The 24,872-nt window shown below is 46.1% G+C and overlaps 1 protein-coding gene across 1 annotated transcript in view; it reads left to right on the forward strand.

The window, feature by feature from the left end:
* Positions 1 to 24,872, forward strand: part of LOC129386844 (uncharacterized) — a 44,104-nt gene that overhangs the window by 4,469 nt on the left and 14,763 nt on the right. Inside the window, exons 4-7 of the mRNA XM_055075100.2 lie at positions 8,277 to 9,484; positions 14,389 to 14,535; positions 15,010 to 15,176; positions 17,954 to 18,208. Of these exons, the coding sequence (XP_054931075.2) occupies positions 8,277 to 9,484; positions 14,389 to 14,535; positions 15,010 to 15,176; positions 17,954 to 18,208 (1,777 nt within the window). The remainder of the gene's footprint in view (positions 1 to 8,276; positions 9,485 to 14,388; positions 14,536 to 15,009; positions 15,177 to 17,953; positions 18,209 to 24,872) is intronic.

Below are 24,872 nucleotides of genomic sequence, written 5' to 3' on the forward strand. Positions count from 1 at the left end.
TCACAAAGGCCAACTTTATTCCATGGTAACCAAAGCAACGTGAGGTAACCGGGCACAATATGGACATCACGGTGACGGAGGTCGTAGCGTTACTTATGTTTGTCTTGAGAGACTTGTAGACGAGCACGCGCAAGTTGGCGAGCATGGTCGGCATGGGTGATAGCATCATGGGCATAAGCGCTAGTTGAAGCTGTGGTGGACGGAAGCACAGTGCCCAGTGGTAGCGTCGGTTCACGGCCATACAAGAGTTAAAACGACGAAAAGCGAGCAGTTTCGAGATGGGAACAGTTGTACGCAAAGGTAATGTAAGGTAGAGCCAGGTCCCAGTCACGGTGGTCGTCTGAAACGTATTTGGATAGCATGTCTGTAAGGGTGCGGTTCAAGTGCTCAGTGAGGCCGTTCATTTGAGGGTGGTAGGAGGTGGCAAACTTATGCTGTATTGAGCAGGCACGCATGATTCTCTTGTCATCAATGACTTTGACCAAGAACGTACGGCCACGGTCTGTTAGCAATTGATGCGGAGCATCATGAATCAAAATGATATGCAGGAGGAAGTCTGCAACATCAGTTGCACAACTGCTCGAAAGAGCGCGGGTTACAGCGTAGTGGGTCGCGCAGTCTGCCACGACTGCAACCTGCTTGTTTTCTGATGTAGATTCCGGAAATGGGCTGAGAAGGTCTAAGCCGACACGATGAAAGGGCTCGGCAGGGATGTCAAGCGGCTGCAGGTAACCAGGGGGGAGCTGGGAAGGCTTCTTGCGTCGTTGGCAAAGTTCACAAGCGGCGACGTAACGTCCTACGGAACGGGCAAGGCCCGGCCAGAAACAGTGGCGATGTACACGGTCATAAGTTCGAGATACGCCGAGGTATCCTGCCGTTGGTGCATCATGAAGCTCTTCTAGAACGGTTAAGCAGAGGTGTTTAGGTATTACAAGTAGGAACTGAAAGCCGTCCGGATGAAGGTTACGACGGTACAGAGTACCGTCGCGGAGGGCGAAGAGGCGTAGAGTGGCATTGGCCAGAGAGTGTTCAAAACGGTCGATGAGTGCTCTGATGTAGGCGTCACAACGTTGCTCGTCAGCGAAATGTAGCAGCTGGGATACAGAGAATACGCAAGCAGCACTGGCAATATTGGAGGAGTCAGAGTCGTCAACAGGCTAAGGTGACAAGCTGTCAGTGTCTTGGTGCAGGCGGCCAGACTTGTACACCACGGAATATGAAAATTCTTGTAGCCTTAAAGCCCATCGACCCAGCCGGCCTGTAGAATCTTTTAGCGATGAGAGCCAGCAGAGAGCACGATGGTCAGTAACTACGGAAAAAGGGCGACCATAAAGGTAAGGACGGAACTTCGCAACCGCCCAGACAACAGCAAGGCATTCTCGTTTCGTAATGGAATAGTTGCGCTCCGATGGTGCGAGGAGGTGGCTCGCATAAGCAATAGCGCGATCCTGGCCACGCTGATGCTGGGCTAAGACGGCACCTACGCCATGACCTCTGGCATCTGTATGCAATCCTGTAGGGGCATCAGGGTTGAAGTGGGCGAGAATGGGTGATGAGGAGGAGAAGAGTGACGAGACAAGAGAAGACAGCGACTTCTGAAGTACCCCACGAGAATTTTACGCCTTTCTTCAAAAGATTAGTGAGGGGTCTAGCAATTGCCGCAAAATCTTGAACAAAACAACGAAAGTACGAGCATAGCCCTACAATAGTTCTAACGTAACGCCTGTGGCTGTCTTTGGAACCGGAAAGTCTCGGACAGCGCGAGTTTTGTCAGGATCAGGCTGTGCTCCGGAAGCGTCAACGAGGTGGCCCAGAACAGTAATTCGGCGGCAGCCGAAACGACATTGGGACGAAAGTTGCAGCTTCGCCTTTCGAAATACATCAAGTATAGCCGTTAGACGCTCAAGGTGAGTGTTGAACGTGGGTGAGAAGGCGATGACGTCGTCGTGGTAGCAGAGACATGTGGACCGTTTGAAACTTCGGAGCAAGGAATCCATCATGCGTTCAAAGGTGGCAGGGGCATTGCCTAATCCAAACGGCGTTACTTTAAATTGGTATAGGCCATCAGGTGTGATGAAAGCGTTTTTTTTTTCTCTGTCCATATCGACAACAGCAATCTGCCAGTATCCAGAACGAAGATCAATAGAAGAGAAATAGCTGGAACCATGGAGGCAGTCAAGGGTGTCGTCTATACGTGGGAGCGGGTAGACGTCCTTCTTAGTAATGTTGTTCAGATGACGGTAGTCTACACAGAAGCGCCACGTGCATCCTTCTTCTTCACCAACACCACAGGTGATGCCCAGGAACTCGAAGAAGGCTCAATGATGTTTTTATCTAGCATTTTGTTCACTTCACTTCGAATTACTCGGCGTTCCGACGCAGAAACTCGATACAGTCGTCGGTGAATAGGAGTAGCATCGCCAGTAAGAAGCCGATGCTTGACTGTGAGCGTCTGGCCTAAAGAGCGACCGTCGAAGTCGAAAATATCTCTGTAGGACGATAATACTTAGTAAAGGTCTTCAGCCTGCGCAGAAGACAGGTCCGTCGCAACCATTTTCTGTATCTTGGGATCGGCGGCCGAGACGGGCATGATGGGCCTGCTAAGCTCGCAAGAAGCATCGGTCGATAAAGTTGCCACGTGATGGTCGCCGAGACAATCGATGTTGGCAAGGCGAATACCTTGTGGTAGAATTTGCTTTGCCAAACGAAAGTTAAAGATAGGCATGAAAGTGTGGTTCGCAGTACTAGTAAGTATACTGTGAGGCACGGTAATGTCATACTGTAGTGGAAGGTCGGGCAGAGGAGTGACGACGTGCTCGCCATAAGGAACTGGTGGGGAAGACAAGAGTTCAATATAGGCTATTGATTTTGGCAGCAGGCGAATAAAGCCGGTGGGGCATAGGCGGCACTGGGGTGCGTCAGAAGGTTCTGTGAGAATCAGCAACTCAAGGCAAAGGGTACTGGCAGAGCAGTCAATAAGAACAGAATGCGCGGAGAGAAAATCGAGGCTGAGAGTGAGGTTGTGGGGGCAATGAGCAATCACGGTGAAGAGGGGTGTGGCGGCCGGCGACACGTGCCGATGGTAAGCACAGTACTGCCATCCGCAACTCGGACAACGCGTGCTGACGCTGGAGTGAGGAGTGTGTTCAGTCGTCGTCGGAAGGCAGCACTCATAATGGAAAGGTGTGCTCCTGTATTGATGAGTGCCGTGACAGGATAGCCGTCAACGTCAAGAAGATTTTGGTTCGTAGTTAATGTGAGCAGAGGATTTGAGGGCAGGGTGGACGACGCAGCTTCACCTCCAGAAGCTGCAGTGCCTAGTTTTCCAGCTGGATCCGTGAGGTAATAGGCGGCGGACAGAAGCAACGGGGTTAGGGCGAGCAGCTGTAGCGAAGGTTCGGAGCAGGAGCATCAGCGGCAGTGGGTTCATGGCGGGTGGCATAGGGAACAGAAGGTCCAAAGGTGCGGGAATAAGCAGCAGCGTATGTCCGAGGAGGTGGTGGCCATCGGTTGCAGCAGTGACGAGCGACGTGGCCGATGCGACAGCAGTGAAAGCAGATCGGCCTGCCATCAGAGGTACACCATTCGTATGGGTTGCGCCGGGAGGTGGCAGAAAAGGACTGCCGGGGATGTGGAGGACTGCTAGAGAATTGGGGAACCGTGGGTGGAGACGAACACACGGCGTTAAGACCCATGTTCCCAAATTCCTGTCTGACGACGGCCTGAACCATCGCAATCGTGATTGCTGGTGGATCGGGAGGCGTCGCGGAGAAAGCTGGCGAACAGGCAGCCTCGAGCTCGCGGCAAACAATACGGGTTACATCGTCACAGGGGGTGGTCTGATGCGGTCGACCCTTACATGTCTACGTAGCAGCAGTGTTGGGTAGCCGCGTGATGTGGTGTGTGATACGACGGCTCTTAGCTTGTTCAAGGTGACGGCATTCTTTGATGATGGTGTCGATAGTCGAGACGTTGCCAAAAACAAGCAAATTGAAAGCATCGTCGACGATGCCTTTTAGCACATGCGACACTTTATCTGCTTCAGACATAGTACCGTCGACTTTGTGGCATAGAGCCAAGACGTCGAGAATGTATGAAACGTACGGCTCTGTAGATGTCTGAACACGAGACGCAAGAGCCTTTCTCGCGGCAGCCTTGCGCCCAATGGGGTCGCCGAACAGTTTCCTGAGCTTTTCTTTGAAACTGTCCCAACTGGCTATCTCGTCGTCATGCGTTTGGTGCAACACGCGTGGGGTGCCGCCGAGATAAAAGATGACATTCCGTTGGGTCCCACCTGTTTGCACTGGCTAATAGAGCTTGATCCATTCATCAACCTCCTCTCCCTCCAGGCCAGAGAACACACTAGGGTTGCGATGTTGGGCAACCGTGATGATTGGAGCAGTCAGACAAGCCAAAGCCGTTGCGGAGGCAGTCTCGTCACCGGGAGGCATGGTGACAAGCTCGGTGTACCGACCACTCCGGAGTTCCGTGGTGAGGACGGGGATCGCTAACCTCCACCGGAATGTTACGTGTGGAAAGACAGACGAAATAGGCTTTTTACAGGCTATTTACACTGGAGCCAGACCGCCAGGTCGACACTCGCTCGTGCCAAGGGCACAGAACCACTTCGTCGTCGTTCTCGCGGCGGCCCCTCCCTTGAGCATCGCTCGATATCGTAATAATATTGATGAAACAGCAAAGGTGCATAACAACTGTGACATGGTGACAATGAGATGTTGATTAGTAAATTATGACACTAATATAATGACAACAAAGTAACAATGACGATGTTAGGACAATGAGGTGGCGACAATGGCATGATGTTGACAGTACGGTGGCAGCGAGATGAAGCGGGAATGACAACAACAGTACAACCAGTATGATGAGTATAGTATGATGAACAGGGAATGACATCAATGGATTGGTGAAGGTCGTACGAAACGATGGCATGACTACAATGGGATGACGATACTGAAGTGATGGTGAAACGACAGCAGGACAACAACGGTATGACTACGGCAGCATGACGATAATCAGATGTTGAAGTTACAGTGATGACGATGGAACAACCATGATGGCAACCCGTTGACGGTATGACAAAGAATGCATGATGGCGAATGTATGATGACAATCCAGTGATGAAAATGGTATGACTATCGAAACCTGCGTGACAAAGACGGAGTGACGAAAGTCTTATGACGAAGCTGGAGTGACGATGATGACATGACCATGGCAGCATTGTGAAGATAGTCTGACAATGGAGGCATGGTAGCAACTCTCTGATGATGACGGCATGACATAGCCTGTATAATCATGATTGAATGACAACGTCGGTGGCATAATAACGACGGTGTGATGAGGATCAGATGACAAAACTCAAATAATGATTGTGCAACGACCACGACGGCTTTACAACTCCAAACACATACCTAGTGGCCCAAGCTATGAGACAACTTGGTGGGTTTGGAGTACATGCCGTGACGATGACAGCATGACGTCAGTCAGACCATGGAGCTGGAATGATGATGATCAAACGACCACAACAGCATCACTGTGGGGGTGTGACAGTGAATGCATGATGACATCATGATGAATGTCAGATGACAAAGCTGGAATGACGGCAATGCAACGAGCACAATGGCATCATGGCCACGAGCCCATACCTAGTGGCCTTACGTATTAGACATCTTAAGGGTTGGGGTAGAAGGCGTGATGACGACACCCTGACAAGAGTCAGATATCACGAAGTTAGAATGAAAATGGAGTGACCACGACGGCATCACCTCTAGGAGTGCATATCAAATGGCCAAAGCAGGCATTGAACTTGGGCTACAGGGTCAGCGTAAGAGAGAGACAAACGCGCACTGAGGAGGCTTAGATGGGCTAGTTGGTTGCTGGTGTGATGAGACATGGTTAAATCAGCACGTGTAAGGACAGGACAAAGAAAGAATTCACGGAGGACTATCACCAATGTTCTCCATGAATTCTTTCTTTGTCTTGTCCTTACACGCAACGCTTTAGCCATGTTTCATCAAGATAGAGAGACAGAGAGGCACAAAACAGATGAAGTAGGCAAAGAGTGCTAATCGCATTAAAATGGCATCGTCATAGTCATTTGGTAAAGGCCACACTGAATGAGACTGCACTAAGTAATGGCTTTCTACATGTCTAAATGTGATGTCACGTGGCTGTCAGCTGTGTCACAACCCTCACAGTGCAGAGAAGTCACATTTCGGATGTTCAATCTTCTTATTATTATTATCTGAAAAAGCTAAATTTAAGCACCGTGCTGAAGCCAACTTTCTTTAGGAATAACAAAATTTGTGTTTTCCATACAAATATGTCATCCTGAATATATGTCTGGCAAATTACTTATGTAATAATGCTGGTCTATCTAGCATTAAAAAAGAACGGTATTTTGGAATGTTCTTTCGAAAATAATTTGGGAGGTAAAGACTTAAAAAGGGCCTTGACAGGGTTCTCCAACAATCCTCAGTTTGTCATTGTAACTGGGGGTGGAGGGTCCAGTATGATTACACATAAAAAGAAATTGGGCTTTCAGCACACATTTTAACATGAAATTTAAATTTTGAAATCACTACCTTTAAGTCTCTCCTGCTGACAGCAAATGCCGTTTTGGCATGTGTTGCGGGAAGTCAGGAACTGTGGGGCTGCTGTGTTGACTGCTTCGAAACAGTTGGGAACCACATCGGACATCTTCCTCTGCACATTCTGGAACCCAATGTGGCAGCAGGGGCATTACTGGTCAGTACTGCCCACAATTTTTTCACTTGCACAATAAAAGGAGCACAAACCAGAAAATACTTGTAGAAATTTTAGCTCGAGCTGACCACCAAGCTGCACGTGCAAAAATAAAAACGCATTGGGAACGTGACATATTTCTCATTGCTACAATTGTTTCTGGTGCTTGCAGTACAAAAAGGCGTGGTTTATTTTAGATTGGCTTTCTTTACTTTGAGGGAGCGATACTGGGGGTGTGAATCATTTTGTCAGCGTTTAGTGTTGTCAGACTGCTATACAATTCAAGTGTGATAATAAAAAATAAAAATTTTCTGCCACATGGAATGTACTCAAATATTGCCAGTTTGCTGTGGACGTAACATGCAGTGAACTAGTTTGCAGTGCAGAAATCAAGACTGAAAATCAGTTTTCATGGTCCCTAACAAACGTATACCATGCATCTGGGCTCGAAGGCACCTGTCATAAGCTTGATTTAAATGCATTTCAATGATAAAGTATAAGAACTTGGTCAAATATCTTTTACCTCAAAGTGCTAATATACACATGGGTGGTTGCCTTCTTACAGTCTGGCTTACTTAAAACAAAAGATTGCCACAGATTGACATAACTGAAAGTTGGCAAAGTTGGCAGGGATTCACGTTACTGAAAGGCAGGCATGCAAGCATGGACAAGAGTAAGAATAAAAAGAACTGCACGAATGCAGCATTTGCGTTTTCCAATTCATTCCTATGTGTACCCGTGTTTGTGCACCTGACTTTTAGTGGCTAGCACAAAATGTGACATGATCTGGCAACACCACCATGCCTATTGCCTTGTGAAAGGCCATTCCTTTCATACCACACTTGGGTCTCACTGCCGTCCAGCAACAGGTGACAGCATGCACTACCTCCACAGGCGAACATCACATGGGAGAGCGATGAGGTAAAGTGCTTGTACAGGAAATGTTGCATGGAAGTGGCTTTCGGGCTAACTGCCGTTATGGTAAAGAACTCACTAAGGGCACAAATCACCGAGTAACTAAGGGCACCTTAGTAAGGAAGCTTTCAGGATCAATGTAAGGTGGGTTAACTGCAACGAAAACTTCCTCACTGAGGTAGGGAAGACTTCAAAATTTAATGTCCCTTAAGTCCCTCATCTTATTGCCCACCGGTTACACACATTGCATCGACCTGTTACCAAATACAGGCTTGGATACTTTTGAGAATTATCCACTTCTCATTTTGCATGTTTGAGCAAAATACTGTTGGTTAAGTTATTCATGTTTGGAAGGCAGCACTGTCTGAGAAGGTCTGACTTAAGTTTTTGTACGAGGCACCAACAACCTTCTGGGCACGGATGTTGTTCACTTTCCAATGTTGCATTGTGGGCCACTGATGGATAGGAAAATATATTGGCTTTCAGCTGCTTGTTCCCACTGTCAAAATTAATGTTGTGCGTATAGAGTTTTACCCTATGTGTTTGCAAAAAGATAGTGTAAGTAAACCTCTTATCTGTGTATTGCCTCATTGCTGCAGACAATATAGACCTACCTGAAAGTCTGACTCCAGAACTAGCCGGTACACCAAGGCACTTGTCACCATCGCATGGACACCAAGGTCTGCTTACAGAAGCTGAAAAAGGAGGACTGGATAGCAAAGAAGAAGGTCTTGGCCATGTTGCGGACAACACCAAGAATGCCGAATTCTCGTCTCCTTTACAAGCTGCCAGCAAGGCATCGGATCTTCCCTCAGGCTTTGCAGAACTTGCTTCTAGTACCTGTGCACCATCATGTGGCCTTTCTGGCAAAAAAGGAATAGGCAGTGGCACCAAAGCTACAGATGTGCGTTCTCATCGCTCACCCATTTTGTCTGCAGCTGAAGCAAGCAAGGCAGAAGAACAGACCGCCACTTGCCTGCCTGATGCTGTTTCAAGGTGTGTTGCCAAGAAGCTCTTTGCTGATGCCTCAGTTGGCAAGAAAGCTTCAGCCTCTAATGCGGACTTGTCGGCCCTGTTGGACCCGCAAGTACTGGAAGGCATGTTCGACGAGTGGTCGGAAGATCTCGACAGCGCCGCTAGGCCTGTCAATGCAGCAGACACCGACGACAGTGGAAGCAGGAGTCAGAGTTGTGTCATTGCCATCCAAAAAGAACACTCGGTTAATGAAGCGTCAGCAGCTGCTGGCGGCTGCAGAAACAGCAGTGCACGCCACACACCAGTCCAGATAACACGCAGTGAACTTGGCATGTCGCAGACAGCAGGCATGTTGCCACAGAGCTTGCAGATACATCAGTCAGGCGATGAATGCAGCGTTGACAGGGAACGCACTGACGGCCAAAACCACAGCCAGGGAACAGAGGATGCAGAGGAAGCGGAATGTGGTTCACCAGATCCTGCACTTAGGGATAGCATTGAGGCACAAAGGAAGTTGCCATCAGAAGACCAGTGTTCTCAGTCTGTTTCAAACTCCCTCGAAGCTCTTTCAGGCATGTCAAGGTTTTCAGATGAAATGGAAGAAAGGGGTGTGGTGCCAAGTGCCGAAGGCGACCAGCAGCTCGGCTGTGGAGACCTGAGCTCGCCTGTGCAGTCTGATGGCAAGTGCGATGGTTTGGGTGAGGAAGACCATGATGGAGCGGGATGGGACAACACAGGCGTTGCATATGAAGAACCGAACCAAGTCACTACCTGTCATCGTGGTTCCTTGCTTGGCACGTGCAATCCCCTCCTGTTCTTCTGTGAGCTGAAGGTATGTACTGCTGTTAACAAATAGGAAAAAGCCAGCGGTAAACATGAAAACAATTTCAAGTAAAGAATGCGACAGGTTGGAACTATCAACTAAAATTTATTACGGAAGAAAAACAAATGTACTTTCCAGCAAGCCTCCCAGCACATGCACAAACAATTAGTATTGCAGAAGATACATAACAGTCTTGTTACTATTACACTCCACTGCTAAGGAAACTCATCTCATTATCAGTGAGGCTCAGGGAAGTATCACTGACACAAGTGTTCTGCCTAATTATGACTTGGTACTACTCCATATATCATAAACTTGAGGCATTGGTAATCGTATTAAAAGAAACTCAAGTTTTATGTGCCAAAACCAAGATGTGATTAGAAAGAGACTCCTGATTAATTTTGACAACCTAAGCTTCTTTAATATTGTCACGTGGAGTGACGTATGAGGAACACAGTAGCAATACTGTGAAAGACGAAACTAACTTTTATTGGGCGAACCTGTGCCCACAAAAACAGGCTACACTTAAAGAATGGCGACAACGGCGAACACAGTCGACGATCGTCAAAATCTGATCAGCGGGTTGAGCGCTTCGGCTTTTATACATCAGTCGTCGAATGTTCCAGAGTAATTGCTGGGACCCGCGTGCCTTCCACAAAGTTCTACATTATTCGCGTCACGCACACATGCAATCAGATTACACAAGGTTCGATCACAGACAGCGGATGGAAGCATCGATAACATTCCAGAAACTTCCGATAGGTGCAGGCGCGTCCTGCACTGTGCGATAACATTTGTTAAGCGGTGAAACGTGTCGCCCGATAAAGACAAACAAGTACACGTGTCAATAGGCACCTAAATCCAAGTACGCATGTGTATTTTGCTTTTTGCCCCCTTTCAAACATGGCCGCACAGCCGGGATTCAAGCTGCGACCTCGAGCTTAACAACACTATACCATAGCCACAGGGTTACTATGGCAATACCATGGCAGATATTGTTATGGTGTCACGAATCTCTAACGAGCACATCACTCAACCTGTTGCAGTGCTCGCAAGCCACACAGTGACCATTTCACCACAAGTTGGGCGCATACTGCATTGGACATTTTAAAGCGACAACGCTAACGGTCCTGCGGCAGATGATAGTGGCAGATTGTGATTTGAATAGATAAAAGAAAACAATTCTGTTACGCAGAAACTCAAACACAAACCCTTTTTAATGCTATAGTGTTTTCCAGCTGCCATTTGAGGTCAGTCTTTGTAGGAGCGGTGCGGCCTGCTCGTTGCAACACCATCAAAGAAGAAAGACAAGGCTCGCCCTTGTGCATAATGTTTGCCACCAGGATTTCCAGGAAAACATTATGGTTACATAAGCTGCAGTTGCTGGGAAGCGTCAGAAGCAGTGAGGGATTTTTTTAATGCTATAGCGTTCCACTCCTAAAGGTCAAGCTTAAGCATCCCCTAAAATTTTTATGTTTCCCCTTTTCACTTTGCACTACTGCACATGAAACTAGAGAGAGCCCTCATCCCCTGATGTCACTTTCCTCAGAATGCAGAACGCCCTTCTCACCTCAGTGTTGTGTGCCCAATGTGCTTCGCTTTCAGTGAGGTGATCATGATGAAAGGCAACTTTATTGCCATCCACCCAACAGTAGCATGAAGCTACATAGGCAAACCATATGACTTTCTTAAGAAGGAAGCTTTGCAAATGAAGAATTCATACTTGTCCAGGGTTCATACTACTCTCAGGCAGATGACAGTATTTCACTTTTGTGAAACTTCCTTCACCTTGTCATTTTCTGCAGAACTGATTTGCCATATTCGGTGTCCCTGTGCTTCAAGTTGTTGATTAATTGACCCTCACCCTGTAATCTGCTAACCTCCTGGTTAGCTCAGATGTTAGAGGAACTGCCCTGAAAAGCCATTGGTCCTAGGTTCGATCTCCAGACCAGAACAATTTTTTTCATCAACTGAAAGGCTTTCTTTCTGAGAAACTTATATTGGCTTCCTTTGTAGTTTCATCATACTCCTGGGTGGATGTCAATTTCCCCTTTTGTGAACTGTCATCCACATTTCAGGATTTTGCAGAAATTTGCCGGACGATCATAATGTGGCTTGTAACTACCGTACATGACTGACTGACCTGCTCGTCAGTGGTGTCACACTACAAACACCTCTAATTCTTGGTACTTGGTGGAGCTTTTCAATGCACCTAAAGCTGCAATCCTTCTGGCATGCATTTTGAATGGCCACATTAAAAAGATAGCATAATTTACAGTTTGGTGTGTATCCAAGGAATTAAGGCCTCATATTGCAATTACAGCGTTCAAAAGTGAAAAGAAACACAGCAACAGAAAAGTTTCTCTTAGTACAGTCTCCTTCTTAATTTGGCCCTGGCATGATTAATTTGACCCACCGGATATGTTGTTAAACAAAATGCAGGAAAAATGCCAAAACACACCACTGATCCTTTTGCAAATAGTTGCCAGATTCTAACATGCCCCCTAATCAAACGTGCGCTCACTTTCTATGTGTCAAAAGTAGAACACTAATGTAGAAATGACATTAAAGTTCCTAAACAAAGTACAAATGCAACACACATGCAAGTGTTTAGCAATAAATAGTGTTGCACAATGGCGGCCGGTTTCTTAAAGGGAGCTTTGCCACGCGGTATGTTAAAGCTAGCTTCGCCGCAATGCGTCCATGTTATGCATTGTGAAGGTTGCTTTAGTTTCTTGTCCAATTGCAATATGCAGGCAGTCTTCAGTCCAATTTTATATTTAAGAAAGGCACGTGTTAGAATCAGGTAAATAATGTAATCAGACATTGTGATCTACAGATATTTAAACATCTTCCTAGGGCAGGCCGAAAATAATTGTCCATGAGCAGTAATGTGTGTTCAATGCATTCACTGCTCTCTAACTTCTGCCCACCAAGACAGACGCTGTGACTAAAGGAATCGCTATCGGAGTCACAATAGGGGTAAGGTGCATACGTTCTGACTGGTCGAGTTTGAATTATTTGGCAAAGGTTAATTTTACCATCGAAGTAACTAAAGTTTGAGCTCGTAGAAGTCCATGGGCGCCAGCCGGGACCTTCGGCTGGGATTGAATTAACCATAGTCGAATTTACGGAAGTCTGATGTACTTTAACATTGCTCTTGGGTTCATCAGCTATAGGTCGCTAGTAGATTGCTTCTTTGAGATCACTTTCTATAGGCAGTGTGTTGTATAAAATACCATACAGAGAATTCATATTTGCGGTAATGGCAATGTTGAGCTTCAAGAAATGTGCTTGCATTATACTGTTTGTGCTTTAAAATTGATGAAAGTGTTAAAAACCATTTAGACAAATTCTATGCACATGCTTGAATCAAGCATGATGTTTTGTGAAGAAGCTGGTTCTGTGGTTCTGTCTACGCATGTAGGCTGCTCAAGCTCGGGCTGGCTTGGAAAACCGTACCGAGTCTGACCTGCAGGCCACACTTAGCCCTGGGCTACTATATCTTTTAACTTGATAATCTTAAGGACCCTGTGTCGCAGAAAATCTGGCGTCGGCGTCCCATGTCCAGCATTGACCATCTTGTGAGCAAAAATTCATTCCAAACCACGCGTAATCAACCATGCAGGCCCTCCGTGTAGTGCAATGACATTACTGAACTAATTGAATTTCTCAAAGTAAAATGCATCAGAAAAATTATAAAGTATGACTTACACTCCACCTAAAGACATGATAGTATCGGATTGTAATTTGAATGTACGAGAAAACATAATTTTGTTATGCCGAAACTCAAACACAAACCCCTTTTCCAGCTTTTCTACTGTTCATTGTGCGGCGCACCCAGTTACTTGCAGCACTATCGAAATGGCGCTTGCCTCCGTGCATCCATGGCCCACGCAATAGGCTGCTGCGTTTCTGCCAGAAAGCTCGCCTTTGTGCATAGCGTTTGCTGCCAGCATTTCCCGGTAAACATTACAGTAACATAAGCTGCAGTTGCCGGGAAGCGTGAGAGGCAGTCAGGGATCTTTAAATGCTGTCGTGTTCCACTCTTAAAGGCAAAGCTTAAGCGTCCTCCAAATTTTTTCAGTGGGCAGGTTGGGCCACATGCAAAGGCCAAGCTCCAGGCTGGAACACAGAGGCCATGCAAAAATGGTCAACATGATGACCGTAGTGAATACTTACCATAATAACTTGAATAACAGTTCTGGAAGAACAAACTAGACCAACTACCCCAGCTTGCTTTGTTTGGTGAAAGAAATCTTGGTATTTCTAGAAATTAATACAAGTGGCAAACAACCCTTGAGTGCTTAGAATTTATAATGTAGCAGCATTGTAGTTGTCTGAAGCCAGAAGCGGTGAACAGCCTTTAGTATAACAACCAATGAACTGCATGTCTTGTGCATATTGTAGCCCCATATTTTTATAAAGCTTGTAATTAAAGATAACTGTGAAATATATTCTGTATGTGAGAAGTCTTTTTTTCTTTGTCATTACCAGCGCAATGCCTTATAATTGAGCTTAGCTTCAGCTATTTGCCTTCCATATTGTGCCGGATGGGATCCTTCTGCACTGTTGGGTTTGGACAGACCCTCTGTTGTAAACAGCATAGCTGGATTAGGCCCAGGCTCATGCAATAGACAGAAAAGTTGAAATTAATCAAGTATTTTCATGTAAACAAGAGGAACGTGACAGAATTCTTATATAGCTGAACCCTGGAACTCCTTGAGAAGTTGTGAGAGAGGCTCATATATTTAATACAAATAACAAAAAGAGCAGTGAAAAGTAGGCAACTATTATGGAAATAACCCATAGCAGCTATAGCTGTAAGAAGACAAGAGTGTTAGCTTGTAAGTTATGCAATCATAACTGCCCTTTCTGACCAGCTTTTTTTTTTTTTTGCACCATATGGACAGTGTGAGCAGGAGCAGCCCATAACAAGTGTGCACCTGGTCCAAGCAGTGACACACCCATTCCTGGTGTCAGTGCAAGCATCCGCCATCAATGTCTGGCACTTGGAGCAGCACGGTTGGCAACACAGCCTGGTGATGAGAAAGCTCAAAGTGAGTGAGTCGGAACTTGTCCCATGGCTTACTCAGGCTTACACAAACTGACTCCCATGAGGCTTTCGACAGGACGACTCGGTCGATTGCCATCTTTACATCATGTCTCCTTCACATATCTCAGTGCACCAGACATTTCCTACCAGTTGTGTGCGTGAAGTCCCGAAGTCAGAGAACAAATAGATGTAGCCATTATTTCAGTTGAGATTAAGAGGTGTTTGGTAGGTCACGTAGTGTGCAGAGCAGATAACCTAATATTTTTTAACAGACTGAGTATCAAGGGTGGGAAAGCACATTCGAGGACAGCAAGGAATACCTTGGTCAGATAATACGCTCGGAGGCATAGGACAGAGTCGACTAACGAAGTGTACGCTCACGTAACTTGAAATCATTGGGACATGCCTCTGTGCAGCAGTGGGCATAAATTAGGCTGATGAAGGTGGCGATGAAAGGAATGTTGGTGCCACCTTGCAGTTCTCTGTGGAAGAGGACCACTGCCTCCTGAGCTGTGATCAGTGGACCGTCCTGGTGTACCTGAGTGCCAGGACGCCCATGCAACTGCCATGCCTGGAGTGGTACACGCACAATGGCCAGGATGGTAGCCAGCTCCTGCTCACACTGGGCAGCCTTGGCAGTGCAGAGTGAGCCATCGTAAATTCCTGTTTGTTTTGTATGTGCCTTCACTCCTCGTCTTTGCTCCAGGCTATTCACAAATCTGTTGGAGTGAATTCCTGCTCTGTTCTTGGGGAACGTAGCAACACCAGCAAGGAGTGGATGTCATGCTCCTTGAGGAGGTGTTGGGGCACACCAAGCAGTCAAGCTTGTGTTGTTGCATAATTATGCAACTACACTCAATGACCGATTTTCCGGACGCCGATTTTTCGGACATGCCCGATAATTCGGACGCCTTCGCGGCACCGTGGCGCCACAGTACCCCATCGAGTCAATGTATAACAAAGTCTGAAATTTCGAACGCAAGAAGCTTTTGCCATCTGATTTTCCAGACTTTCTGCCAGGACTGCAGGTCCAAAACGGCATTGAGCGAAGCCACCACCGCCGCCGTTTTGATTAACTCACCGCCTCTAACAGGCGCTCTCGCATGCTGATCCGCTGGCAGATGTAGCTACTACCACGGCAACGCTAGGCCTAGTTACTTCGGCGTTCGCTACCAAGCTTCTTGCTATTCTGTGCTTTTCTCTAAAGCAATTCGCCACTGTTAGCAATGGCACCGACTCCGCCTTTGTCATCCTCGTCAATGGCTCTGAAGCTCTGAAAGCACACGCGTTGCATAATGCCGGTTTTCGAAAGTCAGCTTCGCCTCGGTACATAAGTGTTAGTCGGTGAAGCATGCGTGAAGTATTGCGGTGAAGCATACCAAGAGTGGGAAGAGGCAACTGTCACGAGACAGAGTATGTATTCCTTAATTATAGACGCATGCACCCGCCGTCTCCTGTCACATTACGCGCACCGATATGCCTAGTGATTGTACTGGCAGGCCTTCAGAGCTATTTCGCACGTGCCTGTGGCGATTTGAGCCCTTGGTGGCAGTAAAAGTTAGTGCTTCGAAAGGTCGGTCGGGTATGGGCAACAACAGCCGAATCAACTCGTATCTATTTGCAGAGGCCACATGACACACGAGAAGCTGACAAACTACCTCACAACAAAAGCAAATGTACGGGACAGTACGAACATTGTTCTCCACTGCCATCATTATCTTTGCGACACATCGTACGGTGGCATCTCATCTTGGTCACGTTCAGAGACACAGTCTCTTGTCGAGCTTCTAGCATTGTTATTGGGTGCAATACACTTTTTGTCTAGTACAATGAAGCATATCAAAGCACTTCCCGTCATTTGGAATGCACATAAGACATTTGCCATCACTTTTTGTCTTGTGCCTGACAGCGCAAATTGTTCTAGCTCATTTGTAATTTTATGTCTGTCTTGCGCCCAGGCACATATCTTTATTCTCATTAGCCTCCAAAACTTTATTTAATTGTTTACAAAATTAAGTTCCTTGCCTACCCAAATAAAAATGTTTGCAACATACCGTGCATGGTATACTGCCCATAGGAAGGCAAGCTTAATTGGTTGCTGTTGACTTTATGTCTTGCTTCACTGTTGAGCAGCACTTGCTGAGTGCACAGTAATTACATGCTTCATCAAATGGCTACAGATTACTGTTATACTACTCCAAGTGTTCCAAAAAGACAACTTTTTCTGCTCCAGAACTGCTCCTAAATGCTGGTGTGGCTGATGCTGAACTGCTCGAGAACATTTTTCCTGCTCTAAAAATTGCTTCAAATCCGAAACTGCCTGGACTACCACTGAACTGTGCAAGGTCTAATTTTCTATGTCACTGTTTCGACAGCCGTATCTGATGACTTCTGGTTGTTGCGATAGAGAGATATCAAAGCAACACTCACACCTTACATTCCCTTTCCCTTAATCTAAGCAGCCCTCAGTAAATGGTGAACTCATGTTGTGCTGTATTATTGAAATAAATAAAAAAGAAGAAGAGCAAAGTGGCATTGGCTCTGATGCTTTGGTACTCGCTTTGACTCGCTCGGCCTTCTGTTGGGCTGCGCAACAAGCAGCAACACAGCAGGACACCAAGCGAGCCAGAACAGGCACCAAAGCATCATGATTTCCTGCGCCCACCCTGACCAATGTCTATGCCGCGACATGACAAGGCACACACCTGGTGGGGAAAGCAACCAAAACTGAATGGTGGAAAAGCTATTACAGTAAGTTACTTAGGGCACTCTGAGCTTTGCCAGTATTTCTTCCAGGGTTTCTAGGGAGGTCAACGGCCTCCACTTAGAGGCTAACTGCAATGAAATTTCACTTTGTCTAAATTTGTTATAGATGAGTAGTGTATGCCACAGAAGCAATGTTTGGGAAGCTGCAGCGCTTTTAATTCTGTAGTTTTCTTGTTAGCAGCCAGCACCTATACAGATGGCACGTGCACCTGTTGGTTGTTACTATGGCGCAAGTCCCAGCACACCTCCTCCGAGTTTTTTCAGCGCGGCACAGTCACCTGCGAGCACCGTCTTATCCTGGTGGTTGTGCCACAGAGTTGTGCACTCTCGGTTATATGTCACTTCTGGCGAGCGGTAATGGCAGATGTTTTTTTTTTTTTTTAGGTTTTGCTATCAAAAATTGCCTTTTTAAGACCTTTTCGTAATGGTTCCTCTTGTATTTCAAACATCAAATTTTGGACAGAGGCTCCTTTATATAGACGCTGTCTTAAACTAGGTTTTTTATGCAGCACAAAATATAATCGCAGTTCACCTTTCAAGCAAAAAAACACAAGTAAACGATATCACAAGGATATTCCTTTCAACCTCTTAAACCAACCCTTCTCATGTTCTTTCTTTTTCTTTCCCCCCTTCTCCCCTTTTGCTTTTACTCCCAGTGGCCTCTCGTTGAAGAGAAGTCAGCGCATCTATCGTATAGCCAAGCTAAGCCGAGAGGGCTGGTTCGCAACTGCGCTAAGGACCACCGGCGGAGCCACGCTGTTGCGCGTTCATCGGCTGTGTCACGTGCACGGAGAACTCGGTGATGAGACGGATTTGCTGGGATGCACATCAAGCCCGCTTGACTCGCTTGTCAGCATTGAAGGACAACGTGATGCACTGCTCGGGAACTCTGCCAACATATTTTACGTGTGGTAAGCACAGTTTATTTTCTCTGCATTTTTCAAGTTGCTCCAAGAAAAACTAATTGTGCAAAGGTGCATATTGCAGAATGGACAGTGGTTTGATTGAGTGTTCTGGAGTATTAAAAATGGTAAAGGAATGCAGAAAACATAGGTAAAAGGAAAATGTTGAGCACACACAGGCATTGCTGTGCCTTTGAGCTTGTGTCAGGGCCTGCGTGTGTGTCTCACGTTCTCCTTTTGTCCATGTCATTCGCTCTGTTTTACCATCCTTAACATCAAACCAAACATGCTGAGCTGGTGAACTCTGGAGAGAAACCAAAGGCAAAAGTTAGTCAAGGCAAAGTGATGAATTACTGGAATTACTGTTTAGAAAAAGCCTCAGTTTTGCTCACAAGTGATAGCATTGATAGGAATAGCAGAGTAGTACAGTTGAACCTCGCAATAACGAAATTTGTGAGGACTACGAGAAAAATTCGCTTTCGCAAGAGTTTAGTTGTGAAATGAGACAGCACAGGTAGGTAATACGTCGCAGAACAAAACTTTACTGTCAAAATTCTGTTAGCTTAGTTTGGCAAGCTAGCTCGAGGATATAAAACCACTTGCCGACAGTACAAAAGATGTGCCGCATGTGTCGACCAAAAGTGGCACCACTGCCGTGCAGCAGTGTTCACAGTCAATTGCTTTCGGACATTTGATAACTTTTATTAGATTTTGCATAACTCGGCACCGGACGCAGAGCAACAGTGCTCCAAGCATGCAGCAGCATTTCTCCATTGCACGCTGTCGCTTGTAGGCAACAATGCGTCCGGTGCCGTGTGCGACAGTGATCGTATCGTGTATACCCGAAGGCAATTGTTCGAGATTACGGCCCCGTTGCACAAATTTACGCATGGCACCGAATCCGCATACAATGCCTGTTGGGTTGCATCAAGACCAGCGTTCTTGAAGCAAGGAATGCGTCTTCCCGGGCAACCGCTCAATCACAGCCCGATGCGTGGCACTCTATGCTGCAACCGCCATCTCAAGCGCCATAAATAATTCCAGGTTGGTAGGACATGGATTTTCTTGTTTTTGCTGCATTTTTCTCGTGGCGCACATTACGCACTGCACTAAGTGTGCAAAAACCATCGGTACATGTTGGTAGTCACATGCGTGCCGTTTCGAACAGTGATCATCAAACAAGATGGCGTCCATGACATGTTTCTGGTGCGCACAATTGCTCCCGGCACTGGGCTGTTTTTGTAAACAGAAATGGCGGTGCCCACACAAGTGTAATATGGTGGTATTTTATGCAATTTTGGCGCAAAGCAATCGCATTTGAGCACATTTTGGAGCTGCTAGCCTTACGCGAGTAGGTAATATGTGGGGTTACGTTGTGGCAAATTTCGTTGATGCGAGATTGTAGTCCAGCGGCATTTCGTTGTTGAGAGGTGCGAAGTGCATTGAATTTTATGGGCGTTCGCCGGGGATGTGCAAATATTTTGTTGTCGCGAGAATTTAGTTGTCATGGGGCTTCGTTATTGTAGGTTTCGACTGTATTAGACTACACGTATTAAGGTTCACAGTTTTATTGGCTGTGTAAATTGCAATAAAGAGTAACCTGCTACTTAAGTTAACAAGCATAGTGTCATGCACACACAGTGCAACATGAACAAATCTCACTTGATAACATCAAACGCTCGCTTTCACAGTGCTGTCGTGATGAAGAGCCTCAGCAATGGGGAGCTAGCACTTTGTGCTGCCTATCACTTTAACGTGTCTCCAAAACTTGAGATTACGCAACTTCCAATACTAGGCACGTGGGATCACTACGCACATGAAGCCACCAGCCATCTCGGCTCGCCCTTAGCATTTGTACCTGTCACAAATTACCTCCAAGATATGCTCAGCTCGGCAGAACTGACAGCTGCGCACAGTCACGGCTGGGCGAGAGGAAGGGATGCTTGCTCACCTGGCCTCTCGGCACCTGCTTGATCACGCTACCACACATTTTGAAACTGTACCTCGGAACACAGTTGTCACGCCTTTAGCAGCCAGCAACAAGTGGCGCGTCGTTTATGCCTCACCGTCACGCGAGCATGAAGCAAGGATCCTTATCAAGCCGCGATGTCGCCGAAATGCTGTGAACTCAAATGCTCACCTCATTTGAGGCCAGTGCATGAACTGATCGTGCCTGCTAAAGTTAACAATTAATATGCTGTAACCACACTGATGCGTCACTCATAGTGTCCTAAATAAAAGAACAGAAAAACGAAAGCTCGGTGCCCAGCTCATTGCTGCTGCGCAAGGCCACAATGAAGTGGTGGCGAGCAGGTGAGTAAGTGCATACAAGTGGGGATGCAGAAAAGAGAGCAAAAGAATAAGCAGAGATTGCAGCTCAGCGCCAGTGCAGTTGAGGAGTTTTTTTTCGAAATGGGTCAAATCCACGTAAACAAAAGTTGAGAAAAAAGCAAAAATTTGTTACCGGACCTAAATGCAACGCTAGCAAAGCTATTATATGATATGCTTTACATGTCGGCTAGGGCAAGTTTACGACCACAAGTAATGAAAAATTATGCGGCAGATATGCCCAATATTAGGGTGAGAACTCTGGATTTGGCTCGTATTGAATTGAAACACTGGATTTTAGGCGGTATTGTTATGAAAACTTTATTAAAATTGGCTTTCCAGAATGGCATCATGTAATAATGACAGAAAAGCTATAATAACATTGGCAGCAGGGCTTTGCTGTGCTTCAAGAACAATAGAACTATACTTGAAGAGCAGGTGCGTCTTCTTGGCAGCATAAGCAGCTCTCTTCTAATTCTTCCGCAGGATCATTTCCTTGGGCGCGCCTGAAGACACTAACGAAGTACGCAAGCTCTTCATTGTCTTGCCAGGAATTTCCGAAATGCTTCACAAGAAGGCTGGCCACATCTCTGACTTTCATTTCGTTGACGTGGTGTGCGTACAGTGCACATCTTATGGGTGCTTGTGCAAGGGACCTTCCCCTTTTTAGCACTGACACGAAATTTGACACAGAAACTTTATAGTGAGGCTCTGCTCTAATTTGAGGACTCCTACCAGCTGCATTTCTTTGAATGTAGAAGACCTTCGTTTCGGTTATCTTGAACGGCAAGCTGGATGTCGACTTCATCACCGCCGTGCAGTAGGCCTTCCAGTCGTACGCATGCCAATGTTTTCCAAGCTCTAACACAGTGCCGTGATTTAAAAAAATCCTTTGGTAGCTTTGTGGATTCAGGATTTCTTCGTGTCGTCTAACATCTTTTTCAATTCTGCCAAATACCCTGTCTGGGGGTAAAAAACTGTGTCCTGTGACAGGAAACACAAGGGAAACTACTGAGACACCTGCTGGAGCCTCATTCTGGAGCCACCAAAGAAGCATGCAAAGCACAGTACTGTTCTTGTTTTGTCCAGCACAGCCATCGGCTACTAACCGCACCTCTCTAATTCCTTCGAAGTTAGCGCTTCGAAGTGTATTATGTACCGCACTGGCTACTTGGTTGCTTCCTTTGGAGCTTTCATCTTCGCTCCATGTGTAGGAATGGATGGCCTCTTTGGGCATTGATCCATCTGCCTGGTTTTCCACCACGCAGAGGTGGTACTGATAGAGCTGGCGGCTGTAGTAGGCTTCCTGGTCCGGAACTTTGGGGAGCACTTGATTTTGTTGGCAATCAAATGAGAATGTTTTCAAGTCTTCCCTCTTCTCACGCAGCAGGGAATAAAAAGCCTTATACTTCAACTTGTGTACACGTTGCTCTGTTATGACACGCTGCTTCTGTGAAACATCTCCACAAGTTTTCATCTCATACGCATTTTTCAGGCACACAGAGCAAACGTCTGTCCTCGGTGTTCTGAACGAAAGATTGAACGTCGCTCGAAAAATGTCGTGAAAGAAGCCATACTTCACCCTCACATCTTCGGGTGCTTGTTGGTTATAAATCTGCCACAGGTTTCGGATGCTCTTCAGCTCACTTGGAAGGTATAACTTTTTTGTCTTCTTCCGGTTGTAGTGCGACTCTCTTGCCCGAAGTCGCTTAATGAAACCCACAACAGCTGATCGCTTTCGACCGTAGCGCTTGATCTTCTGGTCACCTCCACGACTGTCGGCTTTCACTTCACCTTTTTCATGCTTGTGCTTTATATAGCGAGTAACTGTGCTGTGACTAATATCAAGCACTGCGCAAAACATATCGCGACAAACACGAATCTCTTGGCCATTTTCTATCCGTACCTTGTAAACAACAGCAAGGCTCCGACGAGGTTCCGCTTCTTTTCCTCTCCTACGTTTTACGGCTGTTGGCGTGCAGTACATCAAAACGAACGCCTTTTGTTCCACGCTACACAGTTCGTAAAACTTCTCCTTGAAACGTTTAGTGGATGCTTCTGTCACAAGCGCACACCTGAGAGTCTTTTTCGCGTGTTTACATTTTGGCAACGGCGCATTCTTGCTTTTACGGTGGTGATGCGGCTTTTTTTCACTTCGCCGTCGACGTCTAGGGATAGATCTTTCGCCGATCTCTTCATTGCCATCCGAATCCATGAACAACGATATCAAAAAAGCGAAGAACTCGCGAAAACACGAACGAAACACTCTGAGCTGTCAGGCGGGAACCAACTCCTTGGCGGGAACTGACAAGGAGGCAGCGATGGCTAAATGACGTCATGCCAAAAGCGCTCTCCTATTGGGCAAATGGATTTGGCTCATTTTGATCCGTGCAACAGCTGGATCTGGCTCAATTTCGATACAAAATACGATCTGCGAACACGTTCGCCTGGCGTTATTTGACCCATTTCGTTGCAACGGTTTTTCTATGAGAAAGTTGCCTAGTTTTTCTTGTCATTACCGTTTTATCTGACCCAGTTTCGGTTTGTGGATTTGGCTCATTTCGAAAAAAAACTCCTCAATTTCTTGCTCCCGCCGAACAAAAAGTGAGTGCAAGCAACACTGGCGACGTTGCCCAGTTACCAAGGCACATAGCAGGGCAGCTGGTACTGATATTTTCATTTCATTCCTTAGACAATGTTAAAGAGCAGCTCGAGGCTGAAGGCTAAATTGGCTGAAATTAGGCTGAAGGCTAAATTGCCAGACGAGGGCTCAGTCCCCTTTACAGATACAGTAGACTTCCGTTAATTCGACTCTGGTTAATTTGATTTTTCAGTAAATTCAATCCTGACCAAACGTCTCGGCCAGCACCCATGCATGTTTATTGCCCAAACTTACGTAATTTCAATGCTAAAATTGGCCTTCACCGGACAATTTGAACTTGACCGGTCAGGATGCAAACGCTTGTACGTGGGATTTTATGTTGACCCCACTAACAACCCTTTTACTGGCAGCGTCTTTCTCGGCATCGACAACACCTATTTTAGGCCTGCACTAGGAAGCTTTCCAGCAGTAACACTAGCTCACAATATTTGATTGAGGTATCTACCCGATTTGACCATGTGCTTTTTTTAAAAGAAAATTTGGCTAAAAACTGCATTTGTGGCATTCATATGCTTTGCCAAATAACACAGCTTTATTGCGGCAAAGTTCACTTTTAAAATAATGTGTGGCAAAGCTGGCTTTAAGAAACTGGCCGCCACTGTGCAACACCCTTGCCCATCGTTCTTGCTAAAACATAAGGCATGCTAGATTTCACCTTTGTTTAGGTGATTTAATGTTATCTCTATGTTAGTTTTCTACTTTTGATGCGTAGAAAATAGGCGCGCGTTCGATTTGAAGGCATGTTGAAATTGGGTAAATACTGTAGAACTCTGCTAATTTGTTCCTTGTTCATACTTTTTGCTGGGTATTATATCACTAAAATTCAGTCCCAGCAAAGGGATCGTAGACATATGTATTGGAATCCCCTTTGATACATTGTTGTTCCCACGTGACGTGTTGCGACTTTGGCATATAATTACAAGAAAATACCAAGTGCACCGCTTATAACTTTAAAAAATACAAAAGAAACGCGCCAGCCCCGCTAGACACCCTATCTACACACTTCTGACCACCACCAATGTGTGCCTTTTGACGTTGCACAGCCTTGGTGGTGTGGTCATGGCAGAAATCTCGGACACCTTACAGCGTGCTATTTGAGATTTGGACTATGCCTGCATACCAACAACTAATGGGCATCAAAACATGAGAAATTGTGCACTTGCACCATCAATGTATGCATAAAATTAAAATGTGGTGGTTAGAAATAAAAGGTGTACAGTTTATGTGCGTAGAAGGGTCATAGGAGAAGCATGAGGTATATCCGTAACACTTAAAAGAAGTTACATGAAACATCGGTGATTTACTGTGGCACAATTCACTAGTGGTAGAAGTCTTGTGTTGAATCTTGTGTATTGTGTACGAAAAGTGGTCCCATCAATCTATCACAGTTTGGCAAAAGTCATGTAAGTTCTTCCCCTCGTTCGTGGGGCTAAATAGCAACAGTTGGGCACTGGTTGCTCACTTTGAAGTAACCATGGTTGGCACGGCGCAAAGTAAGGAGGCGGGCTCCACTCTGAGTGAAATAGGGCACCTAGGGAGGAGAAGGGAATAGGTTTGGGCATGTTGGGAATTCATTATACAGATCTGCATTGAAACAGATAAAGTACATCGTCACACAGACCAACGTTGAAAGTCAGCGCTTGTCCTGTCTGAACCTGTCCTTTGTTCTTGCTGTGCTTTGTA

The sequence above is a fragment of the Dermacentor andersoni genome, chromosome 8 (assembly GCF_023375885.2).
Source record: "Dermacentor andersoni chromosome 8, qqDerAnde1_hic_scaffold, whole genome shotgun sequence".
NCBI classification, from domain to species: Eukaryota; Metazoa; Arthropoda; class Arachnida; order Ixodida; family Ixodidae; genus Dermacentor; species Dermacentor andersoni.